Here is a 15638-nt window from a genome sequence, read left to right on the forward strand (position 1 = left end):
CTTTGCTCATTTTTCAACTGATAAATTATTTAGAATTGTACTTAAATTCTGATGTACTGCATTCACCATTGTAATAAAAAAGAGCCTGCTGATCAGGTGTTTCATTGTATCCTTTTCATTTCCTCCCTATCCTTTTGGTTTCCTTCCTGTCACTTTCTTCTTTGACCCTGGATGAAAAAAAAAATCCCATCTTGCCATGTAAAGACAGAATACATAACCATCATGAAATATCATGACATTGAAATAATAATAAGAAATATTCAAGTGACCAAAATACTTGTTTGTGAAAATATTATAACAAATGAAAGGTGATTTCTTATGGAGCAGTTCTTTCAAATGTCAAACAGCTTCGATAATGAAGCAAGTGAAATCTGAAAACTATCCTGGCAACAAGTTGAAATTGATAGGGAATTCTGACAAAAACTGTCACACCATTTGATTTTTGAATTTGTCTTTTTATTGGATGAGGTTATAAAACTAAGTGCCGCCGATAAAATAACAATCCTCTCAATTTGAACAAGAGCAGTAGGGTGGTACACTAGTACGACTCAGTAAACAGCTGATTATTTATGCATCGTATCCATGGGCAACTGCGGGGTAACTGCAAGAAGGCGCAGGAAATTAGACTTGAGTCAAGAACGACTACTATTTATTATTATTTTTTTATTCAAACTATTTTTTTTCTTGGACTGAAAAAAACCCCAAAATATTTCATATTACGCTTCTAAAATATAAAATGAATATATGAAGTCTTTTTATCGTGATTTTATGAAGAATTAGAATTATTTAAAAAAATATAGATACTAGACGGGCTGAACAAGGAAGTCTAATTTCACCCCAAAAATTTGCAACACACCGCATCTCGGGTGCATTCCTAGCGTTCTTGCCGCACTCTCACGATCACCTAGCTAGGCCATGTGCACAAGCCAGTCACATGTTCACAGTACACACGTTGTTAGCCAGTTCACCGATCTCATTCCTGATCTCGTACGTGTAGAAAATTCTCTCAAAACTAAGCCAGACATGATTTTGGAAGCATACATTACAATGTCAAGACCTTTTCAGTGGACTTTGAATTCGCTATTTGTCTGTTTTAGCTCTAGAATGTACGACTTCGAACGTCGATTTGTTTTTGACTGTACACCACATGGAGTTCGTGTTTTTTCAGCCCCATGCTTCTCCACACACGTCACACTAGCACTGTGTACCTGTACACACACAAGCCATCGCGATCGAAGTTTGAGCGATAGCGATAACATGTGCGGAGCAGACATGCGGATTTCAGCACAGGGTAAATGAGTAGTTGAACGTATCACGATTGTAAAACAAATCTTTTTCTATGTCTCTGCAAATTTGAATTAGGCTATCTCAGCATAGATAGGTTATGATACATTACAAAATAGATTAGCCATAGCAAGAACTTGCTTACATGAGAGTTATTAGATAACGTTGCAAAATAAAAACCCCGTCATTGAATGGAATGTTCCAGAGCTATCTGGGGGGGGGGGGGGGGGGGGGGGGGGGCTCGAGGACATTATGGACACGTCGATTCGCAAGTGGGTAAGATGTGATTACAGATGGCTTGAATGAAGAGGATTTATCAATGAAATACACCGAAACAATATTTTTTCATAATTCCTGCACAATTTATTATTTCTTTTCATAAAATTCACATAAACTAGTGCTGTATTGAGTCAACTAAGTGCATATTAGCACGAGTGTACACGCATCATCCCTCCTGCCTAGTGGGAATGACACAGGCAGTTTTTTCAATGACGTATGAATACTCTTCGCGTGTAGATCGCGCCGTAGGGAAGATCGCGCCCAAGTTCATGGCCAACTTACTAGGCAGGCACGATATTACAGATTACACAGAGGCCCGTACGTGGATGGGTTAAAGGGAGGTAGAGTTGGGGGGGGGGGGGTGGATGAGTGGAATAAAGGAGTTTGAATCAACAGAAAGAGTGCAGTTTACATGCAGCTCTTACAGCAAGATTCTACCCTTTCTGTTTTCAAACCCTGTGATTGTGTCTCGGTTGATGCAAACTTATACCTGGTTCAATGATAAATAGCTGAACTGGTGCTAGTCTTGCCTAAATAGATATTAAATGCTTAAATTATGCACCACAAAGAAAAGTCATCTAAATGAAAATACCAATCTTTCGACTGCTTTCCAGCATGCATAAAATATCAATTCCACCATTTTATGGCTTTTTTTTCCCCCACTAAAATGGTATATAAAAGCATGAGGCATTATTAATCTCACTAAAGCAAAAAAAAACAAACAAAAAACTTGTTTGTTTTTCTACGCCTTTCATGATAACTGATCGAAGGTGACCTACTGCACTCGTGTCAAACCCGTCTTGATTTATAACTCGCTTTATCAATAAAATACTGTTATCTCTTTTTCCTAATGATATAAAACAAATGATATTCATGCATACTTTAAACCACACAACACAAAAATAATAAGGAACCCCCCTCCAAAAAAACAACAACAACAACAAAAAACAAAACAAAACAAAACAAAACAAAACAAAAAATGATCGCAGGTTCTTATTAATCCATTGCATTAGGCATACTGGAATATGTATGATCAAGTAATCTGCAGAAGAACAAATTGTATTGAAGTCGTCTTACTATACTGTAGACTAACCTCAAAGCTGTTATCTGTAAATATCATTGTCTGTCTGCCATTCAAGACTAACTGTTGAGGCAAGAAGTGTAGACCAGCTCTAGAGCGTTCAAGCCTGTTTTCATCTATCACTTCATTCGAACAGGAAAAACCAAGAGATAGTCGGTGCTCACAAGACCCTGTGGACGTTGAAGGACCCCATACACCACAACAGGAGCCCCAAGCCAAGTTGGCATTAAAAAGAAAACAAAGCCTTGAAACAAGGCAAGGTCAGGTCTGGCCAAACCCAAGATTCTACCCCCCAGCCCATATCGAAAATGTCAGTGGGGAGTACCTACAACTCTATTCATGAGAAGATCAGAAGGAATCGCTACACTTCACATTCCTCAATTTTCTGTGATGACAAGATTCAGTCGACCATCACATCTCCATGGAAACACACATACCCACAAAAAAAAAAAAAACGTCCAAAATTAAAACAAAAGAATGCCTGATTAGCTGTCTGACTTCACACCTAGCGGCATTCTATGTTAAAGAGCAATAAGTCCCACTCGCTGGCGACTAATCATGAGGCTATCGTTGTCTGAGCCATCCATTACTTCCGGGCATTGTGAATTGCCCCCCCCCCCCCAAAAAAAAAAAAAGAGTCCCAAGACGTGTCATTTGTGCTGATTGCGAAAGTGAATGGAATCTCTGCTTCCTGCACAAAAGAAACGGAAATGTCATTCTATAAATATCTATCTCTAGCTACATCTCTTCATGTATCTGCCCACATACGTATTTATCTATTCATCTCCCTATCAATCTAACTACACAAAGAATAGAATAATAAAGAACATGCATCTCGGTAGACACGAACAAGAAACAGATGAGGGAGATTTTTATCTTCTCTTATCCTCACATTGAAGAAAAATTAAAAGTTATCAAGAACTCTACTGCAGAATCAGGGTGACTTGGCAGATCTGTATTGCACAGCACACTGCAACGAACATCTTCACCACCCCCCCCCCCCCCAAAAAAAAAAAAATCAGCAAAAAGGATGAGTGACGCACACATAGAATGGAGTGAAAGTACCCTCACATTTGAGCTCACCCGACAAGATTCTGGGTTACGTTAGGGGCAAGTCCAAGATAATGCGCGCGTTACGTATGGGACATTCAGAGACTTTTATGACCTGAAAAATAGTGTTAATGGCCTTTGATCATATTGAACTTCATCATGGTGATTGATATCTAGGAGAAGTATAAACATGTAAAAAATTGAGAAAAATGACCTTGACAATTATATTCTAGAAGAGAAAATATGTGCCATTACGTATGGGACCAGAAAACTTTTGTTTTTTTGAACATTTTTTTCAACCTCAAAACTCTCTGAAAGTATTTCATTCTATAACTTGTAACTCACTGTGATGAAAGTCACAACACTCAAGATTATCACAGGTAAGTTTCATGTCATTAGACAAAAAGCTCTAATTACAGGTTCTAATTAAAGACAGACATGACGTGTTACGTATGGGACAGTTACGTATGGGACAGTTTGTCCCCCATTCATTTAGTGTGTGAAGAACCATGTTTATGGGTATTTTGCATAATTATTGTAGTAAAATCAGTTGAAACTACTCAAATACTGATCCAGATTGTCAAGGAAACATTATTCCCTGAATATTCACCATCATAATCATATTCAATCATATTTTTATATTTTTATGACCAACCTGAGTATGCATGCCCTTTGTCCCCCATTCGTTTAGTGTGTGGAGAACCAAGTTTATATGGGTATTTTGCAAAATAATTTTGCAAAATACCCATAAACAAAATTGTGCATAATTATTGAGGTAGAATCAGTTGAAATTACTCAAATGCTGTTCCAGATTGACAAGGGAACAATATTCCCCGTATATTTACAAATCATCATAATCATATTTAATCATATTCTATATTTTTTATGACTAACCTGAGTATGTATGCCCTATTTTTATCAGGATAGTTACTACTGAAAAATTGAATAGTTTAAAGTGTGTACTTCCATTGATGAAGGGCAGTGTGCCATTTAGTTTCAACAAAAAATGACTTGACACAAGAAATATTAATTTTAATAAATAAGCAATACCTGCTGCGTGGAACCCCAGTGATTGAGTAGATATATGATGTCTGTCTAGCAGTCAGGTCATTGATTCGTGTCACACCTCTGCATGTATACCCATGAATTTTGTCTTGGCTACTATTGAAACTGAATAAGGACAATTTGTGTATCACTTGCAATAAAAAGGAATCATTTTACTTTATATATATATATTTTTTGTATATATAATACAACCACTTCAAATTGGATCTCCATCACATAAACTTTGAATTCCTCTAGTCTTAGGATTGTATGCTCTTTAGTAATTCATATAATTGGTTTCCAATCATCTCATTAAATGTTTAAAACTGAATCCCCATTTCTACAAAAACTATACCATCCCTTTAATGCTGATTTTTCATTGTGTATTTTGCCATTTTCCCCTCCCCCTTTCTGAAAATTGTTCAGTCAAGTACATGCATTGTTTCAAGTGTCTAAAACTCAAAAAGTAGCTACAATGTTGGGATGCTTTCTTCAGGATGATTGACCATTTGTGTACTGAGAGACCTTCCCAGCTAGCTACATGCATTCACATGCAATATGTATGAGGATGTCCCATACGTAACGCATTTGTCCCATACGTAACATTATTTTAATGCCTAATAGAATATATTTCTTTTACTGTTTTTTTCTTTTTTCTATGGTATTTAGTTTCTCTAAACAATAAATTAGAACTTTCCAAAAGGGCATTAAAATATCCATAGCAATTTCAGAGAAAACCTAAAAAAATGACCTCAATTTGTTACGTATGGGACATCTCATGATAAGACACGAGCTAATTTGCATAATCATTTGCATAATCCCTAAATTTTTATACCAAGTTAAACTATTTGATGAACTTCTTATGTCCACATATTAATCAAATATCATTTGCTTTCCTTTGAATTAATATGAATTTTTATAAATGTCCCATACGTAACGCTGTGTTTCACATTTATGCAAATGAAGCCCTTGAAATTTGCATAAACTTACATAATATCATTTTTTCCTCCATGGAAATCAAAACTTCAACTCATAAGCTTCAAAATGATACCAAACACATCAATGTTGAGCAAAGATGAAATTTTGCCTTCGGAGGGGACCTTATCTTGGACTTGCCCTTAGGCAAGAAGTCAAACAAATTTGTAACGCTGTGGTCTCATTTCAAATCAAAGATAGCAATCCCTGCTTTTGAATGTACGCTTCTTGTAGCGACAGCCAATCAGGAAGGAGGATTCTTATCGTTACCATGGCACTTGCCATTGCAGCAAGAGCTGTTACCATAGCAACTGTCTATGAAATGGAGCCCAGACGCTAGTCTGGAAACACCGTCTCTGTATTCATACATAATCGCCCCTTTAAATAGTTCAACTCTGTGAAGAAGTGCCCTTCTTTCTTCTAAACCTCTCTTGATTGATGGTAAAATCACTTCTCTCCAAACCCCTCCCCCTCCTCCACACTTCCTTACAAGCGTCATCCTTTAATATCTGCCTGAAAACCTGGAATTTCCCAATTTTCCACTTCATTTGGCGAGACCACGCTCGCATGACGTTAATAGGGTTGAAAGCTCGTTCATTTGCATCGATAACGTGGCAACGAAGCATTCTCCAGCCTCATATTCTTCCTAAAGCTTTCTTTTTCTTTAAAATGCAGTGTTATAGGTGGAATGACGCTGTGTTCCACCAAACAATGTCCTCAAAAAACAAAACAAAACAAAACAAAACATTGCAAAACGAAGGAAAATCTAACCAAGTGAAGATAATGAAGGCATAAACCTATTACACTTTTAACAAGTCTGTAAACTTGAAACAACTGACTTTGACAATGTGTAAGTCATTTAATGTTGGTTTGCCACTCCTTATTACAGTGAGTCCATCATATAACAGTGTCGATCTCACGCTGAAATGAGTCCTTATTATGCGACAGAAGTGCCTGGAAATTATGTTTCATACGGTACAACCTCTCTAGTATCTGACAAATCCTGAACTTTCACAGAAAAAAGAAAGATAAAGGAAACATCAGACCCCTCCCTAACAAACACATTGTCTGTCTGTTGACACAGGCAATCCAAGGACAGTGTTGCCTACTGTCCATAGTCCCACATATTGGCTTTTACCGCCTTGACCGAAGTGCTGCTAATTGGCACGTTGACCCGCAATCTGACTTTGCAAGACCTCTGAGGGGACAGTCAACCCAGAGTTGCCGGCCTTGTGAGTCTGGGTTGTGACATCTTATTTTGAAATGATACCAAATACTGAGCCCAGAAGCGACGGAAGAGTGCGAAGATGACAAACTAATCCCAAGGAAAAGCCTCGTCGGTCACTACTCACTCCCAGCACGTATGAAGACACAGCCATTAATCCTCAGAAAAGACAAACACAGCATGTGAGGCAAACTATAATTTGACGCTGTAAAAAAAAAACATTCTTGCATTTTTATTCATCAATGTTTTGAATTATGAACCAAAAACTCAAATGTATGCACACACCAAAACTGTCATCAATACAATCCCCTTAATTTCTTAATCCAACAAGTGTCCATACACATCTATGCTATCAAAGAAACAAAGAATGTGCATGCAGGGAATAATTTTCCTGGTATCGCATCGCAATTTGCTATGCATTTTTACACCGCTGCTACACAAACTAACTTTTGTGTAGCAGTTTTCTTACATAGAAGTGTACAGGATATCATTGAAGATATTTTTCACCAGCTGAAATTGCTAATCAAATTTGAGTTTGAAAATTATTCCATGGCATGTACAAGTGTACACATTGCAGCTTGCGTTTTTACCAGAGATAGATTAGCAACCATGGATGACATGAACTGCATGTGTCAGTCTGCAAAATTTAGACCAGGTCTGTTCCTATTAAATCAGTGGAGGAAATGTTCTTTCAACTTGCAGGCTATGCTGCACCTACGTTGTATACCATACACCGATTGTGCCTGTATGTGTGTCTGTGTTCTGTGTTGTGTGTTGGTGTTTTGTGTTTGTGTCAGTGTTTGTGTCAGTATTTCTTACATTAAGACCATGGTGTAGTGCATAAAGTGCAGGTAGGATCTGAAAGGTGAAGTTCTCATCCTGACATCCATGGCGAGATAGCGTAGCTCTTCACTTCGGTCCAGTTTATATCGCCTGTATGTAATCCCTTACGCATTCCAAAACTGCCTCTTAACACGCATTGCATTTTACTCCAGCAAATGGAAGGGGGGGGGGGGGCGAGGCGGGAGTCCGACAAACTCTGTACTCACCTGTCCAAAGGACCCCTTGCCGATGAGCGAGTCGATCTCGTAGCGGTCGTTCCACTTCTCCCCGTTCTTGATGATGTAGTCGTAGTTGTCGTCGTCGTAGCCGTCATTGTAGAGCCGCTTCTCCTTCTTGTGGCTGGTGTCATCCCCCTGGGCTGGTAGAGCTCGCCGCTTCTTCTTGGCATAGTACACCTGTTTGGGAATACAATGATCAAAGTGGGTCAGTTTTTTGCTCTGTTTTCCCCTAAAAAAAAAATAATAAAAAAATAAAATAAATCAATAAATAAATAAATAAATACATACATACATAAATAAACAAACAAATAAATAAACAATAATCTAGAATGGATAAAATAAAGAAATGAATAAAAACATGAATAAATGGGGCACCGCATAACGCTTTTGGTTAGATATTTTTTTTCCGACAAACTGTTATAAGCTCCTGAAATCCTTGCATCTGACTGGCCGAGAGCAAATTTGTCAGAAAAAAATACCCGCCACCCTCCCCCCCCCCCCCACCCGAAATCAGGGTCCCCATTTCATAAAAGACGTTACCATAGCAACTCGTACTAGAGTAGCAACTTCCCATGGCAGCAACCAATTAGGATGAAGCATTCTTGTCATTACCATGTCACTTTTTAATGTAGCGAGACTTGCTATCACAGCAAACTTTTTGATGAAATGAGGCCCACTGCATGTTTTTTACAGCATTCTATTATCAGGAGCTACAATGTATGGTGGCTTTGTGGATAAAGATTACTACCCCATCCATCATATTTAAAGCTGATGTCACTATACGATGTGTAACTCTGTTCCACCATAATCAGGACGTCAGGCTACAGGAGAGGTAACATTAAGATTCTATTTATGCCGTCCAAGCCTTGATCTAAAATGTCTGGAACGTCGACTCAATCAAGGATGTCATGTCACATAAACACACACAACACACAACACACAAGCACACACGCCATCACACACACAGGTGTACACAAACATGCATGCTCTACAAATATTCACACGCTAAGCCCCCCCCCCCCCCCCCCATTAGCCCCACCGTTGGTACGGGACGAAGTAAAAATTTGCAAGTGTACAAAAAGCCCTTAAGAGGGAACATTGCCAAAGTCAAGAAGAAAGACAGAGACAGGAAACTAGTAGGAAATTTATAGGCCAAGTCATGAAAACAGTCAATGATCAAATCACTGTCATATTTCTGAAGATGTCATTTGGAAAATATGTGGAGTCACAAGTAAATACTAATATTGTTCACAGGTTGAAATATCTGGCTCTAACTCAGTGAGCTGCAGATGGATAAGAGGCCCTCTCAACTGTAAAGATGAATTTAAAGAATTTGGTGGACTTACTCTAATGGTTCAAAAAGTTGTATTTTGTTTAAAAGTTAATTTACTGTATTCTATTTCATTTTAGTTTAGTTCATTTTATTTTCTGTAGGCTTAAGTAGGACTTATATTGTGAAGTTATTATCAAAGCATACACTACATTGTATACCAGGAGGCAACTTCAGCCATTAGTACAATGTCACTTTTAGTGAGGAAAGCAACAACGTATAAATACTAATGATTGAGCACTGGTGCAGAAAGTAAACTTTTTTTTCAATTTATGATTGAATTGTAATTTGTTATGTTTGTCATTGAAACACAACTGCATTTTTTCCCTTAACAAATCAAAAGTTTCAAGCATCCTTTGTGTTCATACTCAATATCAAACATTGTGTTCAATGATGGGTGTGCACACTGTGCTCTTGCACTGTAAATTGGCATTTTATGATTTAGATTTAAATTCAATGTCAATCCGGACAGTTTTTTATTCTTTTCTCGTGCATGTGCACATAACATTTAAAACTGTATGTAGGTACATCAGTTGTAAGTAATTCACACATATTATCAATAATGGCATATTTAGGAACAAGAAAACAGAGAAAGGTGTCTTGCATGATTCAACAAAATAAATACAAGAAAACTTGAGTATTGTTTACATGATTTATAGAATTGTATTTGTGTAGGGCTATTGTAGCGTAATTCCGTTACCATGTGTCTTAGATGTAATTTTCCTACAGAGTGTAAATTCTTAACTTGAAAATAGACAAATCTTGATGGATGTGGTACTTACAAGATCTTGACTGACATAGTTACAACTTAAAATCACAGTCATTAGCATGAAAATGTTATGTTTTTTGATATAGAGAAACTCATTTGGCACATATAAACTTGTAGCAATTTTAAGTTTTAAGGCTAGAGAGTACTTATTTAGTGGTTATATTTTAGTTTGAAGGCATAAACAATCTTTATCAAAACATTTCAGAATACATGAGTACCAAGAATTTTTATTTTTTCCAGTGTATTTCAGAAGGCGTAATTCCGTTACCATTTGTGTAATTCCGTTACCACTGACTTTACAGGGAAAAAGCCTGCTACTAAAAAAATGTGATGAAATATTTGGAAAATAACCCAACTAAATTGAAGTTGACACAATCAATGATGAAATCAGACAACAACCTATAGTGTATGTGTTATAGATTTCAGAGAAACTACTCCCAAAGTCAAGGTTGAAGTTGTGACTCAATTTTCTGGTAATTCCGTTACCATCACACATAGACCTCCTTTGTAACCAACCAAGTGAGAACATTTAACAAATTTGCATTTGGGCTGATAGTGTGAGTAACTCTGCATCTTTTAAAGATATCAAGAGAAGGCAAAGTAATCTATCCAGTGTACAGGGGGAAAGAATATGAGCCAAAATTCTCTGATTTGTAATTCCGTTACCGCAGAATTGCCCTGTAGCCTGGAGTTTGCGACAAATCAATTTAGAAATCAAGGAAGAATACTTGGAAATGTTACTTTCTATACATACATGCCTGCTGTAGAGATCATTTACAACTCTACAAATAGAAATCAGCATTCATTATGGAGCTGGTGTGTAGACTATTACGAACATGTTATTCGCACACACAGTCTTCATTCACACCAATACATGATACTTGATCCCTCTTTGCAAAAGGGCGGTACTGTAATCGCACAAAACCATTGATATCTCACACAGTGATTGGGTACTTATTTCAAGGTTATTTCCTTAATCAAACCTGATTATCAAATAAAGCACACACACACACACACACACACACACACACACACACACACATACATACATACACAAAGAAACAAGAAGCTGGACAAGAGAAACATGAGAAAAAAAAAACCATAACAAAACCAAGAAGAAATGTCCCAATGTCTGACATGAAATTGCACGTAGATGAGTCATACCAGCTATTACAGCCAGGTATGATGTAAATTTACAGTGTGGCAGGGGTATCTCAAATCAATGCCTTTTACTACAAACAAAAAGAACAAAAGAAGTAAACAAACTCTTGTTTCAACAACAACAACTAAAAGGAGGAAAATGCTTATGCAATTGAGGTCACTCAGCAAAACAATGGTCTGGAATTTGGAGAAAATAGTTTTGACAGTTCATTTACAAGAAAAGTAACAAAATAAACTACAAAGGACTGACCTGGCAAAAATGTACATAATCTTGTTTGAAGACCAGCTCAGAGTCATTCAGCCAAGAATTTATACGAGAAAGACAATCGGGTCTGGTATTCAGAGAATTCTAAGCATTACAGCTGCATAAATGTGCATTGCAGTGTGTTTTATGTAGCAAAACACTACCTCAACAAAACAAAACAAAACAAAACAAAACAAAACAGAAATCTATTACAACATCAACAAATCATTCACGCCATAACTTAGATGGAGGGTTGGCTACAATTAATCATTACTGAACAGCTTTCCAAATGATGCTCAGAATGCGACATTTTTGTTGGGGTGAGCAACGAGCAGCCGTTGTTGTTCCCATCAAAATGTCATATATCCACAAAATACACCGAATAACCCCTCCCGACAGGTTTATTCGATGCCATGTTTGTGTTGGAGAACCCCCTCATAAATTTGTCCCAAAAGCAAAATGAGGGTTGTTAAGCGCGGTAGACGTCTGCAGTTAACGAAACCGTTGGGCTGGGGTAGGGGGTAGGAATGGGTAAGCTACGCATAATCTCTCATGAGCTTGTATTGCATTTGTACTGTGAGGAGCCGAAAGTAATTAAAGTATCAATAGTATGCGACTAGTTAAATCTTGAGTGCAGAACACAGTCACCATGTCATTTTCAATTCAGGCCTCAGAGTTCAAGAGTTATTTATCACAGGATTTCATCGAGAAATCAATTGGGACTTTACAAAAAATGAAATAAAACAAAATAAGATAAAATAAATGTTCTTTAAAAATACAAGCTCCACTAGGTCCGGTCAAAAGGAATAATAAATTCGTCTCTGCGTTATCATAAATTGAGAATTGTGTATAAGGTACTTTAAAGGGGAGAGAGCCGAGAAAGAAAAAGAGGAAACAGAAGAAGGTAAAACAAAAATATTGCTTTCGAATTCTCCCAGCTCTAAAGCTGTAAGATTCCGCCGCAGGAAACATTTAGTTTTATAACTGATAGCACCGTGGAGAGAGGTTACATACAACTCTGACTATTTCGCAGACAGTGGCCATCGTGCACAACATATCATATTTGAGATCTGTCATAATGAAAAAAAAAAAGATAAATAAATAAATTATTAACTCTGCTTGACGAAACTGGCAACACATCTATTTCACTTACTCCCTGACGCTCATTTTTATGGCGATAATGTGGCATTTACAACGCAGGGGTAATTTGTTCTCCTCCCAGGTGAAATGAAAGGTGTATTTTCAGCAGTTTACGATGAACCACGAGGTGTCAAGAGTATATGGCAACACTTTTATTTGGGTCTGTTTGTGTGCGTCTGTGTGTGTGTGAGTTTGTGTTTTATTCTTCAAATTGTTAGAGGTGAAGAAAGGTATGATCCGACACATGTTACATCTCAAAATGTGGAGAGTATGACGTGTAACTGCGACTTCACTGTCAGGTTTGGACGGTTTGAAGAACCGACCCTCCCTTTACAATCTAGCATATTATGTACTGTAAAGACCAGAAACATACCCAGCATGAAACAATAATTGCAACTGGGAGCCGACGGTCTTTTTTCGCGCAATGAAACTTGAAATCGCAAATTGTCACTGGCATTCAATGCATTGTGGAAACAAAAACCATCTGCATGTATTCTACTTCCGCCAGTCTGGGCTCCTCACGAAATTTGCAAAGTTTCATGCAGGGAAAAATCCACTGTGCTTTTTTTTTTTTAAGAGTGCTTTACGACTTTCTCTCTCACATACACACAGACACACAGACACACACACAACGAACACACAGACATAAATCTCTCCGCCGAAAATGCACACATGCTCAAGGTTCGCACACTGGCACTAGAGGAAACAGAACATGGAAATGGGCACGTGGGACCATGGTAATCATTGCACTAAAATAATGTGCAAGAAAGTCGAGCTTTCTGATGACTTTCCAGATTGTGACATGCTCGGTATAAAGATCTCTCTTACTTAACAAAATGGTCTCCTCTTCCATCTGATCATGAGGAGAAAAAAAAATAACAGAAGTTTCTACTAATTTCACCCCCCCCCCCCCCTTAAAAAAATTAAATACTTGGAGACTCTAGATGGAGCTCCTCAACACTGATACGCACCTCGTTGATGTGCTTGTACGTCTTGATGAGGTCGATGCTGAGCTTGCGCAGCGGGGCCTGGCCCGCGTCCCGGAAGGTGTGCGGGATGCGGCTCTGCATCGCAGCCATCTCCTCGGCCTGCTGCTGCAAGATCGGCTCTCGCTGCAACGTGTTCGGGGTATCCTGCTGGACCGAACATCAGGGGATCGAGAGAACGGAACGTTTGAATTTATAAATTAGATTCAACTCATATAATGAGTTATGCGCAACTGTACTCTGATAAAATGGTGTCATGGAACAGTGCCTACATCTTTAACCCATGGAGGACGGTTTGATTTTGCTACAACACGCACTTCTCATAGACGCCTGCAGGAGTATACTCGTATCTCCTTCTCAATGGGTGAATCCCTCCTATTCTCTTCTACTATGTCCGCGTGTTCTTTCCCATTTTGATAGATTATGCACGAGAAGTATTAAGGTACCAAAATGAGACTTGAGAAGTTTAAGGGTTTCTCAAGACAAAGACAGCCAACACCCTCCTCAGGGGGACAAGGTTGTGGAGTTATAAACCCAACTTAAATAACTCAAAAATATGTATTCAACCAATGGGAGGATGTAAGGCAATGTCATCACCTTGCTTAATTTGCATAGATGTGGTTGCACCGAATAGGTCTTCTTTCTTTTCATGAGACTTCATGAAACTTTGAAATTTCCAAACGCTAGTAACTGCCCTACTTTAATAAGAGTCTAACAATCTTATCCATTTGATAAGGCTTGATCAATTCATGTCAACTTCAAGCATGCGAGGCCATACTTTTGAGAATCATGCTGTTTCTATGATCCTCGTTCCACCATATTTGACAAAGATTGAAACATGCGTGCTCCTCAGCACAGGCTATCTATCACATTTCACCGTTGGGGGTGGGGTGGGGTGAGAAATCATTTCCATGACGTCATTACTGCGCCGGTTTCAATTCTCAGTCCATTGACCTTTTACTGGAAACGGGGAATGAACGGGGATGACAACACGGGGAGATAGAGTGGGAGGGATTAAAGGTGTAGGCACTGTTCTCTGACATCACTTCATTAACCCGTTGAGGACGAGTCCCAATAAGACACGGGCAGGTGTCTATGGGAATTGCGTGCTGTAGCAAAATCAGCACATCCTCAATGAGTTTAGTACAGTTCTTTGCAGTGTTTGCCCTATTTCTGTCAGACTGGCCACAAAAAGGTATACTGTACAAGTAAATCCTTCCAAACGGCACTGTCTGATACACCAAAAAGACCTCTTTTTTGAAAATACAAAAGGAAAGAAAAAGCTTTTGTATCAGTATGGCACAGACAAGAAAAATAAACATGTGTATCATTCCAATGTTGGATATTTAAATTAATCATTTATTTGCTTATAACTGTCATATTATTCAAATCATATTGTGCTAAATTTTAGTTTTTTCAATTGACTTTGTATTTCATTTACGTATGAAAAAGAAATTCAGAAATAAAATCAAAATATTAAAAAAAATCAAATCAATGTGACATTGACAGAGAATTCATGTCAGTGACGTCATCACCGTGCAAAGTTTCCATTTTGGGGTCACTGACCTCAAAGAAACCTCTGCACAATCTGTATGTATGGATTTCCTCCATCTACTAAAGACTGACTTGGATATTGAGTGGATTTTCACTTTTGTAAAGATTATAAGAATGTCACTTTTGTAAAGATTATAAGAATGTCACTTTTGTAAAGATTATAAGAATGTCACTTTTGTAAAGATTATAAGAATGTCACTTTTGTAAAGATTATAAGAATGTTACTGACCTAGCTTTCATCCACAGCAAGCAATCAAAATGGTTCTAATATAGCACAAGCATCTTGTTCCTTGAAACTGTCATTGATATCTGATATAAGACACATGTGACATCCCTCCGTCTGACAGGATGTTTCAAGTTGTCACGTTCTACAAATCATATCTCACAACATGATTGGATATTTATAGGGTATCAATATTTTAATGAGCATATCAAATTATTTCTTCTTATGACTG

At 37.9% G+C, this 15638-nt stretch overlaps 1 protein-coding gene across 1 annotated transcript in view; it reads right to left on the minus strand.

The window, feature by feature from the left end:
- The window catches only part of LOC139711700 (dual specificity tyrosine-phosphorylation-regulated kinase 1B-like), a 100510-nt gene that overhangs the window by 18607 nt on the left and 66265 nt on the right, over nucleotides 1-15638 (minus strand). The window contains exons 4-5 of the mRNA XM_071623591.1: nucleotides 13615-13776; nucleotides 7988-8176 (exon numbers count right to left, since the gene is read on the minus strand). Coding sequence (XP_071479692.1) covers nucleotides 7988-8176; nucleotides 13615-13776 — 351 coding nt within the window. The remainder of the gene's footprint in view (nucleotides 1-7987; nucleotides 8177-13614; nucleotides 13777-15638) is intronic.

This window comes from Diadema antillarum, unplaced genomic scaffold (assembly GCF_040938485.1).
Source record: "Diadema antillarum isolate AM-2024a unplaced genomic scaffold, OU_Dant_1.0 scf00000004, whole genome shotgun sequence".
Taxonomy (NCBI): domain Eukaryota; kingdom Metazoa; phylum Echinodermata; class Echinoidea; order Diadematoida; family Diadematidae; genus Diadema; species Diadema antillarum.